The sequence below is a fragment of the Salvelinus namaycush genome, chromosome 17 (assembly GCF_016432855.1).
Source record: "Salvelinus namaycush isolate Seneca chromosome 17, SaNama_1.0, whole genome shotgun sequence".
In the NCBI taxonomy this organism is placed as follows: domain Eukaryota; kingdom Metazoa; phylum Chordata; class Actinopteri; order Salmoniformes; family Salmonidae; genus Salvelinus; species Salvelinus namaycush.
The window spans coordinates 29,288,527-29,300,816 of NC_052323.1; the positions used below are offsets into that span (position 1 = coordinate 29,288,527).

General features: G+C 45.3%; 1 protein-coding gene across 6 annotated transcripts in view; it reads left to right on the forward strand.

The window, feature by feature from the left end:
* The window catches only part of LOC120062509 (TNFAIP3-interacting protein 1-like), a 31,576-nt gene that overhangs the window by 16,482 nt on the left and 2,804 nt on the right, over window positions 1–12,290 (forward strand). For 3 of the 6 annotated variants that reach the window (XM_039012535.1, XM_039012534.1, XM_039012537.1), the window contains 12 exons: window positions 701–760; window positions 2,336–2,536; window positions 3,660–3,754; window positions 4,210–4,357; window positions 5,070–5,165; window positions 5,924–5,989; window positions 6,365–6,517; window positions 9,477–9,605; window positions 9,712–9,831; window positions 10,492–10,617; window positions 10,856–10,909; window positions 12,112–12,237. In XM_039012535.1, coding sequence (XP_038868463.1) covers window positions 701–760; window positions 2,336–2,536; window positions 3,660–3,754; window positions 4,210–4,357; window positions 5,070–5,165; window positions 5,924–5,989; window positions 6,365–6,517; window positions 9,477–9,605; window positions 9,712–9,831; window positions 10,492–10,617; window positions 10,856–10,909; window positions 12,112–12,237 — 1,374 coding nt within the window. The remainder of the gene's footprint in view (window positions 1–700; window positions 761–2,335; window positions 2,537–3,659; window positions 3,755–4,209; window positions 4,358–5,069; window positions 5,166–5,923; window positions 5,990–6,364; window positions 6,518–9,476; window positions 9,606–9,711; window positions 9,832–10,491; window positions 10,618–10,855; window positions 10,910–12,111; window positions 12,238–12,290) is intronic. The other 3 variants (XM_039012536.1, XM_039012531.1, XM_039012533.1) reach the window with 3 other exon arrangements.

Here is a 12,290-nt window from a genome sequence, read left to right on the forward strand (position 1 = left end):
ATGTGCTGGGCTGCTCAGCCTGCTCAATAATAAGTACAGCCTCATATCCTACATCTGAAACATGTCTTTACATGTCCCGTGGTTGAGTGCTTTTTATTAAATTACATTTATTTATATAGCCCTTCTTACATCAGCTGATATCTCCAAAGTGCTGTACAGAAACCCAGCCTAAAACCCCAAACAGCAAGCAATGTAGGTGTAGAAGCTGTCCCAACTGGCTTCCAGCAAACGCTAACTGAAAGTAGTTTCATTTTAAACGGTTCACTTACGTTCAACACATTGTAGCTACAAGTGTCAAACCATGTTGGATAACTAAATAGTCATATTGGTTTACTTAAAGGGATAGTTTGGGATTTTGGCAATGAAGTTCCTTTTTCTTTCCCAGAGTTGGGTGAACTTGTGGATATATTTTTTTTGGGGGGGGAGGGCTCTGTGTGTAGTTTTAAGGAAGTTGCTAACTGGCATTAGTGCAGCATGCTAGCTGTTCTCATAGACTTCCAGGCATTGCGCTAATGCTAGTTAGCCTTGTTTCGGGAAACTCCTCTAACTTCCTCCTTACTGGATACAAAGGCATAAAAAAAAGGTATCCATGAGTTCATCTGACTCTGGGGAAGTAGATAAAGGGCTTCATTGCCAAAATCCTGAAGCATCCCTTTTAACACTGACCAGTCTGGATCGTTGTCCTCTTTGGTGCTTGTAGGAAAGTCTGTCCGAGTTTGAAGTGGTGAATATGGAGGAGAAGACCTCTGATACCCAGACGGTAAGTACTAATTTTCACACGAGGCTAGCTAACAATAACGGGGCAAAAAATGGGATGTTTGGAAACGATCCAGGTTCTTTATGTAATAGGTTCAGTTTCATCCATAAAGATGTGTGTGTGTGTGTGTGTGTGTGTGTAGCCTACATTCAGGACCACTCAATGCATCTGTTTGTGTCTAGAAGGCTCAAGTTCAGCAAGACTGTACTGTGTGTGTGTGTGTGGTGTGTGTGTGTGTGTGTAGTTATAACTTCTAGTCAACACCGTTAACCTGTTAACCTGAGCGGTTGTTTTTTTATGCCCTGTACAAGGCCAGACAAGACCTATAATATGATCAGAAAATAGAAAGTGACATATCATTTAAAAGCTACACCTCTCCCCCATAAACACCATAAATCATGCTCTATGTTCTTATTCATAGACTATACAATATAGGTCAAGTCACCAAAGATGCAATTGGTGTCATATTTTATTTCAAATCTCTTATTCACCAACATGGGGACAATTGTCAGTTTTGTTTTTGGGCCTATCTCTGTAGTAGACACATTTTTGTTTTTGGGCACCTTCTTAACAGAATTCCTCTGTTACCTTTTCTAACAGTACTAAAACAGATCCTTCGTACCACCATACTGACTGGACAGGACTGTGTTTGTAGGACTTAAGAGTTCTGAAACCCCAAAAATGTGTTTTATGAGGGTAGTATACAATATTCATATGTCGTTTTAGAAAATGCCACCTAGAGTTGAGAGGTTTAAAAACCATTGAACATGGTCGTTATACCTGGTGAAGAATCTTAAGAGCAGCTCCGCAAGTTTAATTTCCTTAGCTGTCGGTTGTCTTTGGTCATGTCTTCTATATCAGGAACTTCTCCTGTGTCTCTTCTCTAGTCAACTAACAGCCAACTAACTCAATACTGGTAGCTAGACATGCGTCAGCATAGGGAATGTCCACCATTATTACTGACCACACACACACACGCCTGCAGTTAGGGAATGCCTGACAGGGAAGAATGTCAGTCACAGAATATTCCAGACTGATATGGTATAGAATCAAATGACTTGTCACTGATATCATCCATCACCCAAAATGTATAGGAAAACTGTGACACATTTTCACAAGTCTATAGACGGAGCTTCTTCTAAATGTTTCATCAGCTCGGAGTCAATCTTAATGGGGTTTTGCTTCATTGTACAATATTGCACAACATGTGTATAGTACTGCATTGCATATAGGATATGGAGCGTTACTTACATGATCGATCAATCGATACAACACGGAGGGATAGTCTTCCTTTGTGTGTGTGTCAGTCTATCTACAGGCTGTATGATTCAGATGGGATTTGTCCTTTATATACATCTAGTGTCCATGAAACTGGAGAACTAGAAATATGTTGTTTTTGACGTGACTTGGTGTCCAGTCAGTATGGCAGTACAGAGCTTCTGACTGGTGTTTCTCAGGTCCTCTGTTTTACTATTGTTGAACTAAAATCTTCGTTTTTTTTAAATCTTGATGTCATATTTGTCTAGAAATGTATTGTTTTGGAGGTGCTATATAAATACAGTTTGATTTGATCTCCAGGCTGGTGCAGGAACAGGACAGTTCCCTCAGGAGAACCAGGAGTTAACCAGCCAGCTGCAGCGTCTAGAAAGCTCTTTCAGTATCTTTGCTGAGGCGTCCAACCCCAACCAACTCCTAGCCCACCTGGGACGCATGGCCGTCGAGTTCCACCACCTCTCCTCCAAGGTCCAGAAGAACGAGCAGAGGACGTCCCTCCTGCAGGTAACTGACAGGGGAGAGAGGCAGGTAGACAGCCAGGCAAGTAGACAAATGTCCACACGGGTTTTTCGAAGACTGGAAATTCAGCATGTGACCTGAATAGCGAATAACAATTGTGTATTTTGTCATTCCTGATGTTGAACCAAATTATGTTGCAAAACCAAGGCAGCGTCTACTCTTCCTGGGTCCAAATAGGAAACAAAACACAACAAATAAAATGCCTAACACAATACATCATATAATTCAAAATACAATTTAAAAAAAATATATTAAAATGTGTGTCTCTTCACAGTCCCCGTTGTGCCATAAGGTGTTCTTTTATCTGTTTTTATTGCCTGCTTGAGTTACCTGGGTTACCAGAGTTCCATGCTACCGCACAGCAAGCGGTACCGGAGCGCCAAGTCTAGGACCAAAAGGCTCCTTACCAGCTTCTGCCCCCAAGCTATAAGAACTGCTGTAAATAGTCCGGCCACCCAGACTATTGCTTATTATGACAGGGGGGACTGGAGCACTAGCATAGCGGTTCACTATGTTGAAGGAGATCATCCTGGAACCACTGTGGTTAGGGGGAATCTCCTCTCTTTTAAAGACTGTCGGTTGCTCCCACAGCAAGTCAAAATTGTCACAAACGGAGGCATTCCTGTCTGTGCAAAGTTTCTTCAGGAACTCCTTTAGGGCAGCGAGGCGGCTGTAATTTTCCGAACCCATTCTATAGTACTGCATCGGGCCAGATATGATTATTCACTTCCCTGTGCCAACAAGGGTGTTCAAGACAATGTTGTAGTCCTTTTACGGTTCCTCAGATTGCCGAAAGCGATTGTCGTTAAAGCCAACGTGAGTGACGATGGTGCCAGTGTTAGAGTAGTTGGCTAGAACAGTGGGCAGAAGGGAATTGATGTCTCGGACATGGGCGCCTGGGTGACACTGGACCTTGGTCAGCCCACAGGCCGTAGGGCAGGCCAAAGTCTCTCACCATCGAGCGTCCCATGATGACTGTGGTCGTGAAGGAGTCCGATGGGGAAGGAAAAGGGGGGACAGAACGGGACTGCCTCGGTCAGGGGGGAGGTGTGTGTCTTGGTACAGGAGGAGAGTGCTGTGTTACTAATGCTTGTCCCTGTTTGTCTAGACTCTTTGTGAGCAGCTCAGACAAGAGAACAACGAGCTGAGAAAGAAGATGGAGGAGGACCTTCAGTACAGAAACGGAGACGTGGAACTGCTGAGGTGAGTTTTGGTATTTTCTCTGGATTCAGTTTCATCTCCCCAGGGGAGAGAAGGAGTTATTATTGTTTCTTGTGAATTGAAACTGAAGGTTGGCTTTATACTGTTTTTCTGCTCCTAAGTCAAGTTTAGTACTTTGTTGGAGTTTATTGAGCTTAAATAAAGGCAATAAACACTTGGTAGTAAATTTATAAGTGGACTTTCACTTTTCTTTTTCACAATGATTCTCTGTCCAGCAACTACAACGCTTCAAGTGAAGTGACAGTTGGTCAAAGTTTTGTTTTTGATGTTTCCTGGAATTGCCCTAATATTCTCCCTACCTCAGTGGGGTGGCAGGGTCTTCCCAGAGGATATGCTAGGGCTCTGCCAAGCTGCACATTACTCTACTAAAACACGGCGATACATATTCTAGATATCTCTAGAACTGTATAGTAACACTAACCCTGCTTTCACTGCAGACCAGAGAACCTGAAGCTAAAAGAGCAGGTAACGGGAGCAGGAGAGACCGCAGCAGAGAGCGAGGGGCAACCAGAAGCCAAAGAAGAAGTGGTGAAAGAGGAAACTGCCAGCGTTAGATCCAAGATGGAAGTCAGCACACCACAGAAGGTATGTAAAATCCTTCCCCAGAATGGATGGAATGGCACCTGTCTGATTCAGAGGACATTTAAAAGCTGGGGGAGAGAGAGGGGGGACATGGATCAGCATAGACGTCTAGGAAGCCACAGCATCATTTTAATTTAACACCCTTACTGTTACAGTAAATACTCCAGTTTTAAATACTCTAGTTTCCGTATTGAGTATTGGCAGTATGAGGTCATTGCCAGGCATCGCAGTAGTGGAATAGTTACCATGACTGATGTCTCATCCTAACGTACTGTACAGTATGTGGATGTGATTGACTGTAGTACTACTGTAATGTTGCTGTGTGTGAAATCCTTTTTTTATATTGTCACATTGGTCAGTGTAGAATGTCTGAGAGACTTCCCCAAAAAAAAGCAAGTGTTTATTTTTATGACACGACTTGTATAAATGGTGATCTGTGCTAGTACGGGGAATATAAGAGCAATGTTTCATATCCTTGTCCTGTTGCAGAGTGGGCTCTATGAATGAATTACGTTTCAAAACATTTATTGCGAAACGCATCATTGTGATATTTTGACAGTTAGCTTTTTGAAAGTCCTATGTCTTGAAAATGTGATTGCTGACATATGGGGGGGGTTTGGCACTGACTAATGAAAACAAATAACAAAAAAAAACAGGTTTGGTATGGATTTTTTTTTTTTTTTATCATCATCATCATCATATCCCTGTCCCACAGCGGAGGGGAAATGCCACAGAGAAAGCCCCTGCCAAGCCCTGTGACCCAGAGGCCTATGAGAAGAAGATCAAGCTTCTAGAGAAGCAGAGGAAAGATGTGAGTCCCTCTCAACGTTACATCAGGTGTCCTCTTGTCACGTAGAAAAAGGTATTTTGTTATAAATGTGTATGAGTACATCCCAAATGACACCCTATTCCCTTTTTATAGTGCACTAGTTTTGACCTGCGTCCATACATAGTAGTGCACTAGTTTTGACCTGCGTCCATACATAGTAGTGCACTAGGTTTGACCTGCGTCCATACATAGTAGTGCACTAGGTTTGACCTGCGTCCATACATAGTAGTGCACTAGGTTTGACCTGCGTCCATACATAGTAGTGCACTAGGTTTGACCTGCGTCCATACATAGTAGTGCACTAGGTTTGACCTCCGTCCATACATAGTAGTGCACTAGGTTTGACCTGCGTCCATACATAGTAGTGCACTAGGTTTGACCTGCGTCCATACATAGTAGTGCACTAGGTTTGACCTGCGTCCATACATAGTAGTGCACTAGGTTTGACCTCCGTCCATACATAGTAGTGCACTAGGTTTGACCTGCGTCCATACATAGTAGTGCACTAGGTTTGACTTGCGTCCATACATAGTAGTGCACTAGGTTTGACCTGCGTCCATACATAGTAGTGCACTAGTTTTGACCTGCGTCCATACATAGTAGTGCACTAGGTTTGACCTGCCTCCATACATAGTAGTGTACTTTTTATAGGGAGCTGTTTTGGGACAGTCTGTGCAAAATGTGTACGTGACGTATTGGTTTCAGTCATATTTCTGTTGTGATGATGATGATGATGACAGGTACTGGACGTGAACAAGCAGTGGGATGTCCAGTGGAACTCTATGAAGTCACAGTTTGAACAGAAGGTATGTTCTATCTCTCACACACACACACACACACACTGTGTTCATATAGTAACCTGTGTGTGTGTTGATGGAAAAGTTGCAGTGGTGTGTACTTGGATGGCACCCAGGCTGTGTGTGTGTGAGTCAACCCACATGTTCTAGTGATACATCTGTCAGAAATCCCCTCACCTCTCTGGGTACTCACTGTTCCTGCTGTGGTCCACACACCCACACACTGAGACGCACACACTTTGAGACACCTACACGCCCACACACACTTCCACGGCTCGGAGATTTGGGGCTAACCCTAAACTGCGCCACATCATTCTGCTGAGTCTGAAATGATGATTCTGATCATCCGTCTCGTTGAAAAGACATACTCCCTGTTTTTTTAAGAGTTTGAACCCCCCCGATCAGATCACAGACCTGCGTCAGCGGCTAGCGGACTCCCAGAAGGCCGTGCAGGAGTTAGAGGCGGAGCGAGAACAGAGGCAGCGGGACTACGATAAGAAGCTGCTGCTCGCCAAGTCCAAGATCGAGAACGTACAGGTGAGAACATACAGAAACCTAGTACAGACCCAACAATGTCCTCAAGACCTATACAAACCCAACAACGTACACAACATTTTTGCTGTGTTGGTGAGTATGGGGTCTTTACTGCTGGGAACAGGTCAGTGTGGAGGAGAACTGCTCCAGCCCACTCAGCCACGGTTCAATGAGTGTTTCTCACCTGTCTGTTGTGACACAATGACTGTATAATGGACTCAAAATAGCTCATTTGAAGCCAAGGAAATCAAATATGTATGTAGACATAACATGCACAGATTAAGCTACTCCAGGAAGTGACGTTGCAGGCTAGCTCAGTGCTGCCCCCTCTCATTGAGTATCTCAAATTGAAGGCCAACTGGGGTACTGCAGGCTGCAGGTAGTTCTGTGTGCAAAAATTTTTTTTTATTCAAATGTTGGTTCAAGGACATGCATCTGGTGTAATGTAATATATAACAATCATTGTAAAATTACATTTTGTCACATGCGCCGAATACAACAGGTGTAGACTTTACTGTGAAATGCTAACTTATGAGCCCTTTCCCAACAATGCTGAGTTAAACAGTAATGTCATGTATGTATGTATGTATGTATGTATGTATGTATGTATGTATGTATGTATGTATGTATGGAGAACCAGTACTGAGTCAATGTGCAGGGATACCAGGGTAGTTAAGATAATTGATGTAATATTTGCATGTACAGTGCCTTCAGAGTATTCATACCCCTTGACTTATTCTACATTTTGTTGTTACAGCCGGAATTCAAAATGGATTTTAAACATCTCACCCATCTACGCACAATGGCTCATAATGACAGTGATACCATGTGTTTAGAAACATTTGCAAATTAACATATTTCATGTATACAGTTGAAGTTGGAAATTTACATACACCTTAGCCAAATACATTTAAACTCAGTTTTTCACAATTCCTGACATTTAATCCAAGTAAAATTTCCTTGTCTTAGGTCAGTTAGGATCACCACTTTTATATTGAGAGAATGTGAAATGTCAGAATAATAGTAGAGAATGATTTATTTCAGCTTTTATGTCTTTCATCACATTCCCAGTGGGTCAGAAGTTTACATACACTCAATTAGTATTTTGGTAGCATTGCCTTTAAATTTGTTTAACTTGGGTCAAACGTTTCGGGTAGCTTCCCACAATAAGTTGGGTGAATTTTGGCCCATTCCTCCTGACAGAGCTGGTGTAATTGAGTCAGGTTTGTAAGCCTCCTTGCTCGCACATACTTTTTCAGTTCTGCCCACACATTTTCTAGAGGATTGAGGTCAGGGCTTTGTGTTGGCCATTCCAATAACTTGATTTTGTGGTCCTTAAGACATTTTGCCACAACCTTAAAAGTATGCTTAGAGTCATTGTCCATTTGGAAGACCCATTTGCGACCAGCTTTAACTTCCTGACTGATGTCTTGAGAGGTTGCTTCAATATATCCACATCATTTTCCTGCCTCGTGATGTCATCTATTTTGTGAAGTGCACCAGTCCCTCCTGCAGCAACCACCCCCACAACATGATGCTGCCACCCCCGTTCTTCACGGTTGGGATGGTGTTCTTCAGCTTGCAAGCTTCCCCCTTTTTCCTCCAAACATAACAATGGTCATTATGGCCAAACAGTTCTATTTTTGTTTCATCAGACCAGAGGACATTTCTCCAAAAAGTACGATCTTTGTCCCCATGTGCAGTTGCAAACCGTAGTCTGGCTTTTTTATGGCGGTTTTGGAGCAGTGACTTCTTCCTTGCTGAGCGGCCTTTCAGGTTCTGTCGATATAGAACTGGTTTTACTGTGGATATAGATACTTCTGCACCTGTTTCCTCCAGCATCTTCACAAGGTCATTTTGCTGTTGCTCTGGGATTGATTTGCACTTTTCGCGCCAAGGTACGTTAATCTCTAGGAGACAGAACGCGTCTCCTTCCTGAGCGGTATGACGGCTGCGTGGTCCCATGGTGTTTATACTTGCGTACTATTGTTTGTACAGATGAACGTGGTACTTTCAGGCATTTGGAAATTGCTCCCAAGGATGAACCAGACTTGTTGAGGTCTACAATTTATTTCTGAGGTCTTGGCTGATTTTCTTTTGATTTTCCCATGATGTCAAGCAAAGAGGCACTGAGTTTGAAGGTAGGCCTCGAAATAAATCCACAGGTACACCTCCAATAGGCTAATTTACATCATTTGAGTCAATCAGAAGCTTATAAAGCCATGACATTTTCTGTAGAACATGTAGAATAAGTAAATGGGTGTGAATACGTTCTGAAGGGAATGTAGGTATGGGTAAAAGTGACTAGATAATAAACGTGTGTGTGCACGCTGTGTGTGTGATTATATATAGTCTGTGTTGGGACTGTCAGTGTAGTATGTGTGAGTAGAGTCCAGTCAGTGTGCATAGAGCCAGTGCAAATAATAAAGGAGCTCAATACAAATAGTCTGGGTAGCCATTTTGATGAACTGTTCAGCAGTCTTATGGCTTGGGGGTAGAAGCTGTTCAGGAGCATTACCCTCTGTAAAGGTTAAGCGAGGCGTGAGAGAGGGGAACGGGGGGAGGGTAAGAGACTGAAGAGGGTGGAAGGAGGGGAGAGAGAGAAGGAGGGAAAGAGGGTGGAGGGAGAGAGAAGAGAGTGAGGGGAATAAGGAGGCAGAGACAGACATGAGATAATCAGAAGTATGTCAACCCTGTGACACTCGTCTTTTCCCATTGACTGAAATGTACTGAGAAAAACATCAGCTATTGTGACATTTTGACAAAAACATGCCAGGATGACTATGATATGATGTTGGTCATTGTTAGGTCACCATCAGATGAACTTTAACCTGACAGTCTCTGACATGTGGAACATTACTCATCAGAATTTCACATCCTTCAGTCTGGTTTAAACTGTGAATGAACTCTGGAAAAAGTGGAGTTGAAGCAGGTTGTGGTAATGTTGTATGAATGTTTTCAGGGGGAGAAGGAGTGTCTGAACTCTGAGACCACAGAGTTGAAGAAGAAGGTTCGTTACCTGCAGGATCAGCTGCTGCCCCTCAGTAAACAGAGAGATTACCAGGAGAAGGAGATACAACGCCTCAACAGGGTCTCTATTGTCTGTGTGTGTGTACTGTGTGTGTGTACTGTGCGTGTGTACTGTGTGTGTGTGTGTACTGTGTTCTAATTTGCTGTCTCCCTCTGCCACCCTTCAGGCTCTAGAAAAGGCCCTGAACCTGCACCCTCCCCCCTCCTCCCAGCAGCCACCGGGCCAGGGCACCAGTGGTAACCATGACGACAGGCCTAGTGACTTGATAACGGTGTTAAAGGAACAGGTCAGTTAGACACACTTAGTACCCGAGGTAATTATCCTCCTCTCTCGCCAACTTAGTACCCGAGGTAATCATCCTCCTCCCTCGCCAACTTAGTACCCGAGGTGGTAATCATCCTCCTCTCTCGCCAACTTAGTACCCGAGGTGGTAATCATCCTCCTCTCTCGCCAACTTAGTACCCGAGGTGGTAATCATCCTCCTCTCTCGCCAACTTAGTACCCGAGGTGGTAATCATCCTCCTCTCTCGCCAACTTAGTACCCGAGGTGGTAATCATCCTCCTCCCTCGCCAACTTAGTACCCGAGGTGGTAATCATCCTCCTCTCTCGCCAACTTAGTACCCGAGGTGGTAATCATCCTCCTCTCTCGCCAACTTAGTACCCGAGGTGGTAATCATCCTCCTCTCTCGCCAACTTAGTACCCGAGGTGGTAATCATCCTCCTCCCTCGCCAACTTAGTACCCGAGGTGGTAATCATCCTCCTCCCTCGCCAACTTAGTACCCGAGGTGGTAATCATCCTCCTCTCTCGCCAACTTAGTACCCGAGGTGGTAATCATCCTCCTCTCTCGCCAACTTAGTACCCGAGGTGGTAATCATCCTCCTCCCTCGCCAACTTAGTACCCGAGGTGGTAATAATCATCCCATTGCTGTATCTACTCTCTCAGGTGAAGATCTTTGAGGAGGACTTTCGGAAAGAGCGGAGCGACAGGGAACGAATGAACGAGGAAAAGGAGGACTTGAGGAGACAGGTGGAGAGGCTGCAGGGTCAGGTGACCAACCTCACCAATCAGGTTAGGAGCTGCTTTCATCTGCTTCCTAAATGACACCCTATTCTCTATGTAGTGCACATACCTATGGGCCCTGGTCAATAGTACACTGTATAGGGAATAGGGTGCCTCTTGGGACGCAGACTTTTCACAGCACTTTGCATTGAATAGGGAGGTTCTCATCTCCTCCACCTCCCATGTGGGTTTTCCTGATGTGTGTTCATCCATTTCTGTTGGTTTGTTCCTCTGTCATCTTGTCCAGGCCCAGAGGGAGAGATGCAAGCTGGAGAGACTACAGATGCAGCATCATAAACAGGTACTGTAGCCACCGGGCCTCAGTCCCTTCTCATCTCCCGCTATAGACGGGTACTGTAGTCACCGGGCCTCGGTCCCTTCTCATCTCCCGCTATAGACGGGTACTGTAGCCACCTGGCCTCGGTCCCTTCTCATCTCCCGCTATAGACGGGTACTGTAGCCACCTGGCCTCGGTCCCTTCTCATCTCCCGCTATAGACGGGTACTGTAGCCACCGGGCCTCGGTCCCTTCTCATCTCCCGCTATAGACGGGTACTGTAGCCACCGGGCCTCGGTCCCTTCTCATCTCCCGCTATAGACGGGTACTGTAGCCACCTGGCCTCGGTCCCTTCTCATCTCCCGCTATAGACGGGTACTGTAGCCACCGGGCCTCGGTCCCTTCTCATCTCCCGCTATAGACGGGTACTGTAGCCACCGGGCCTCGGTCCCTTCTCATCTCCCGCTATAGACGGGTACTGTAGCCACCGGGCCTCGGTCCCTTCTCATCTCCCGCTATAGACGGGTACTGTAGCCACCGGGCCTCGGTCCCTTCTCATCTCCCGCTATAGACGGGTACTGTAGCCACCGGGCCTCGGTCCCTTCTCATCTCCCGCTATAGACGGGTACTGTAGCCACCGGGCCTCTGTCCCTTCTCATCTCCCGCTATAGACAGGTTTAGCTTGTCGTCACATGGCTGTGGTGATCCTAGTCCATTAGTACAGGTATTATAGGCTAACCCCTCAGTCATCAGACAGACAAGACAGGTTTACCACCACAGTCATGTGAAGACAAGCCCTATCAGTCTAGTTCCACATAGCACTTAAAGACATCCCTGAAGTAATGACAGCAATAGGATGGACTTTCTCCTGATTAGATGTAGTACAAACGGCTGTGTGCTTCACTTCCTGTCTGTTTTGAGGAGCACCAACTAGGGCTGTGCTTTACTCCAGTTATATCTCAAACTACTGGAACATTCTTCTGCCTGGCTGAAAACAACCCCCTCCGTATTTTCAGATGTAGATAAACTAGATATGTTGTATAAATCCGAGTGACTGGACGCTGTGCTTCCTCTACCTGCCTGCTTGCCCTGCCTTACTCTGACCGGGGTTACCGAGGTGTGTCCCCCTGTGTTCCCTGGTAAGGCCAGCAGGAGAGGCGTACCTCAGACCCCTCAGGCACCATGAACGGCCCTCTGAGCCCTCCCTACTATGGTCCCTTTATGCAGGTGGCTCCAGGAGGAGGCCCGGGGCAGGACGTCCGGACAATACACCACCAACCCAGGATACTCAACATCGCAGCGGCCGCTGACAGTGTAGCGCAAACGGGACATGGCGACTTCACACCGGTAAGGGTCCGTATCACAATAGATTTATTAGTGGAAACTGTTTTGCAATGGAAAACGAA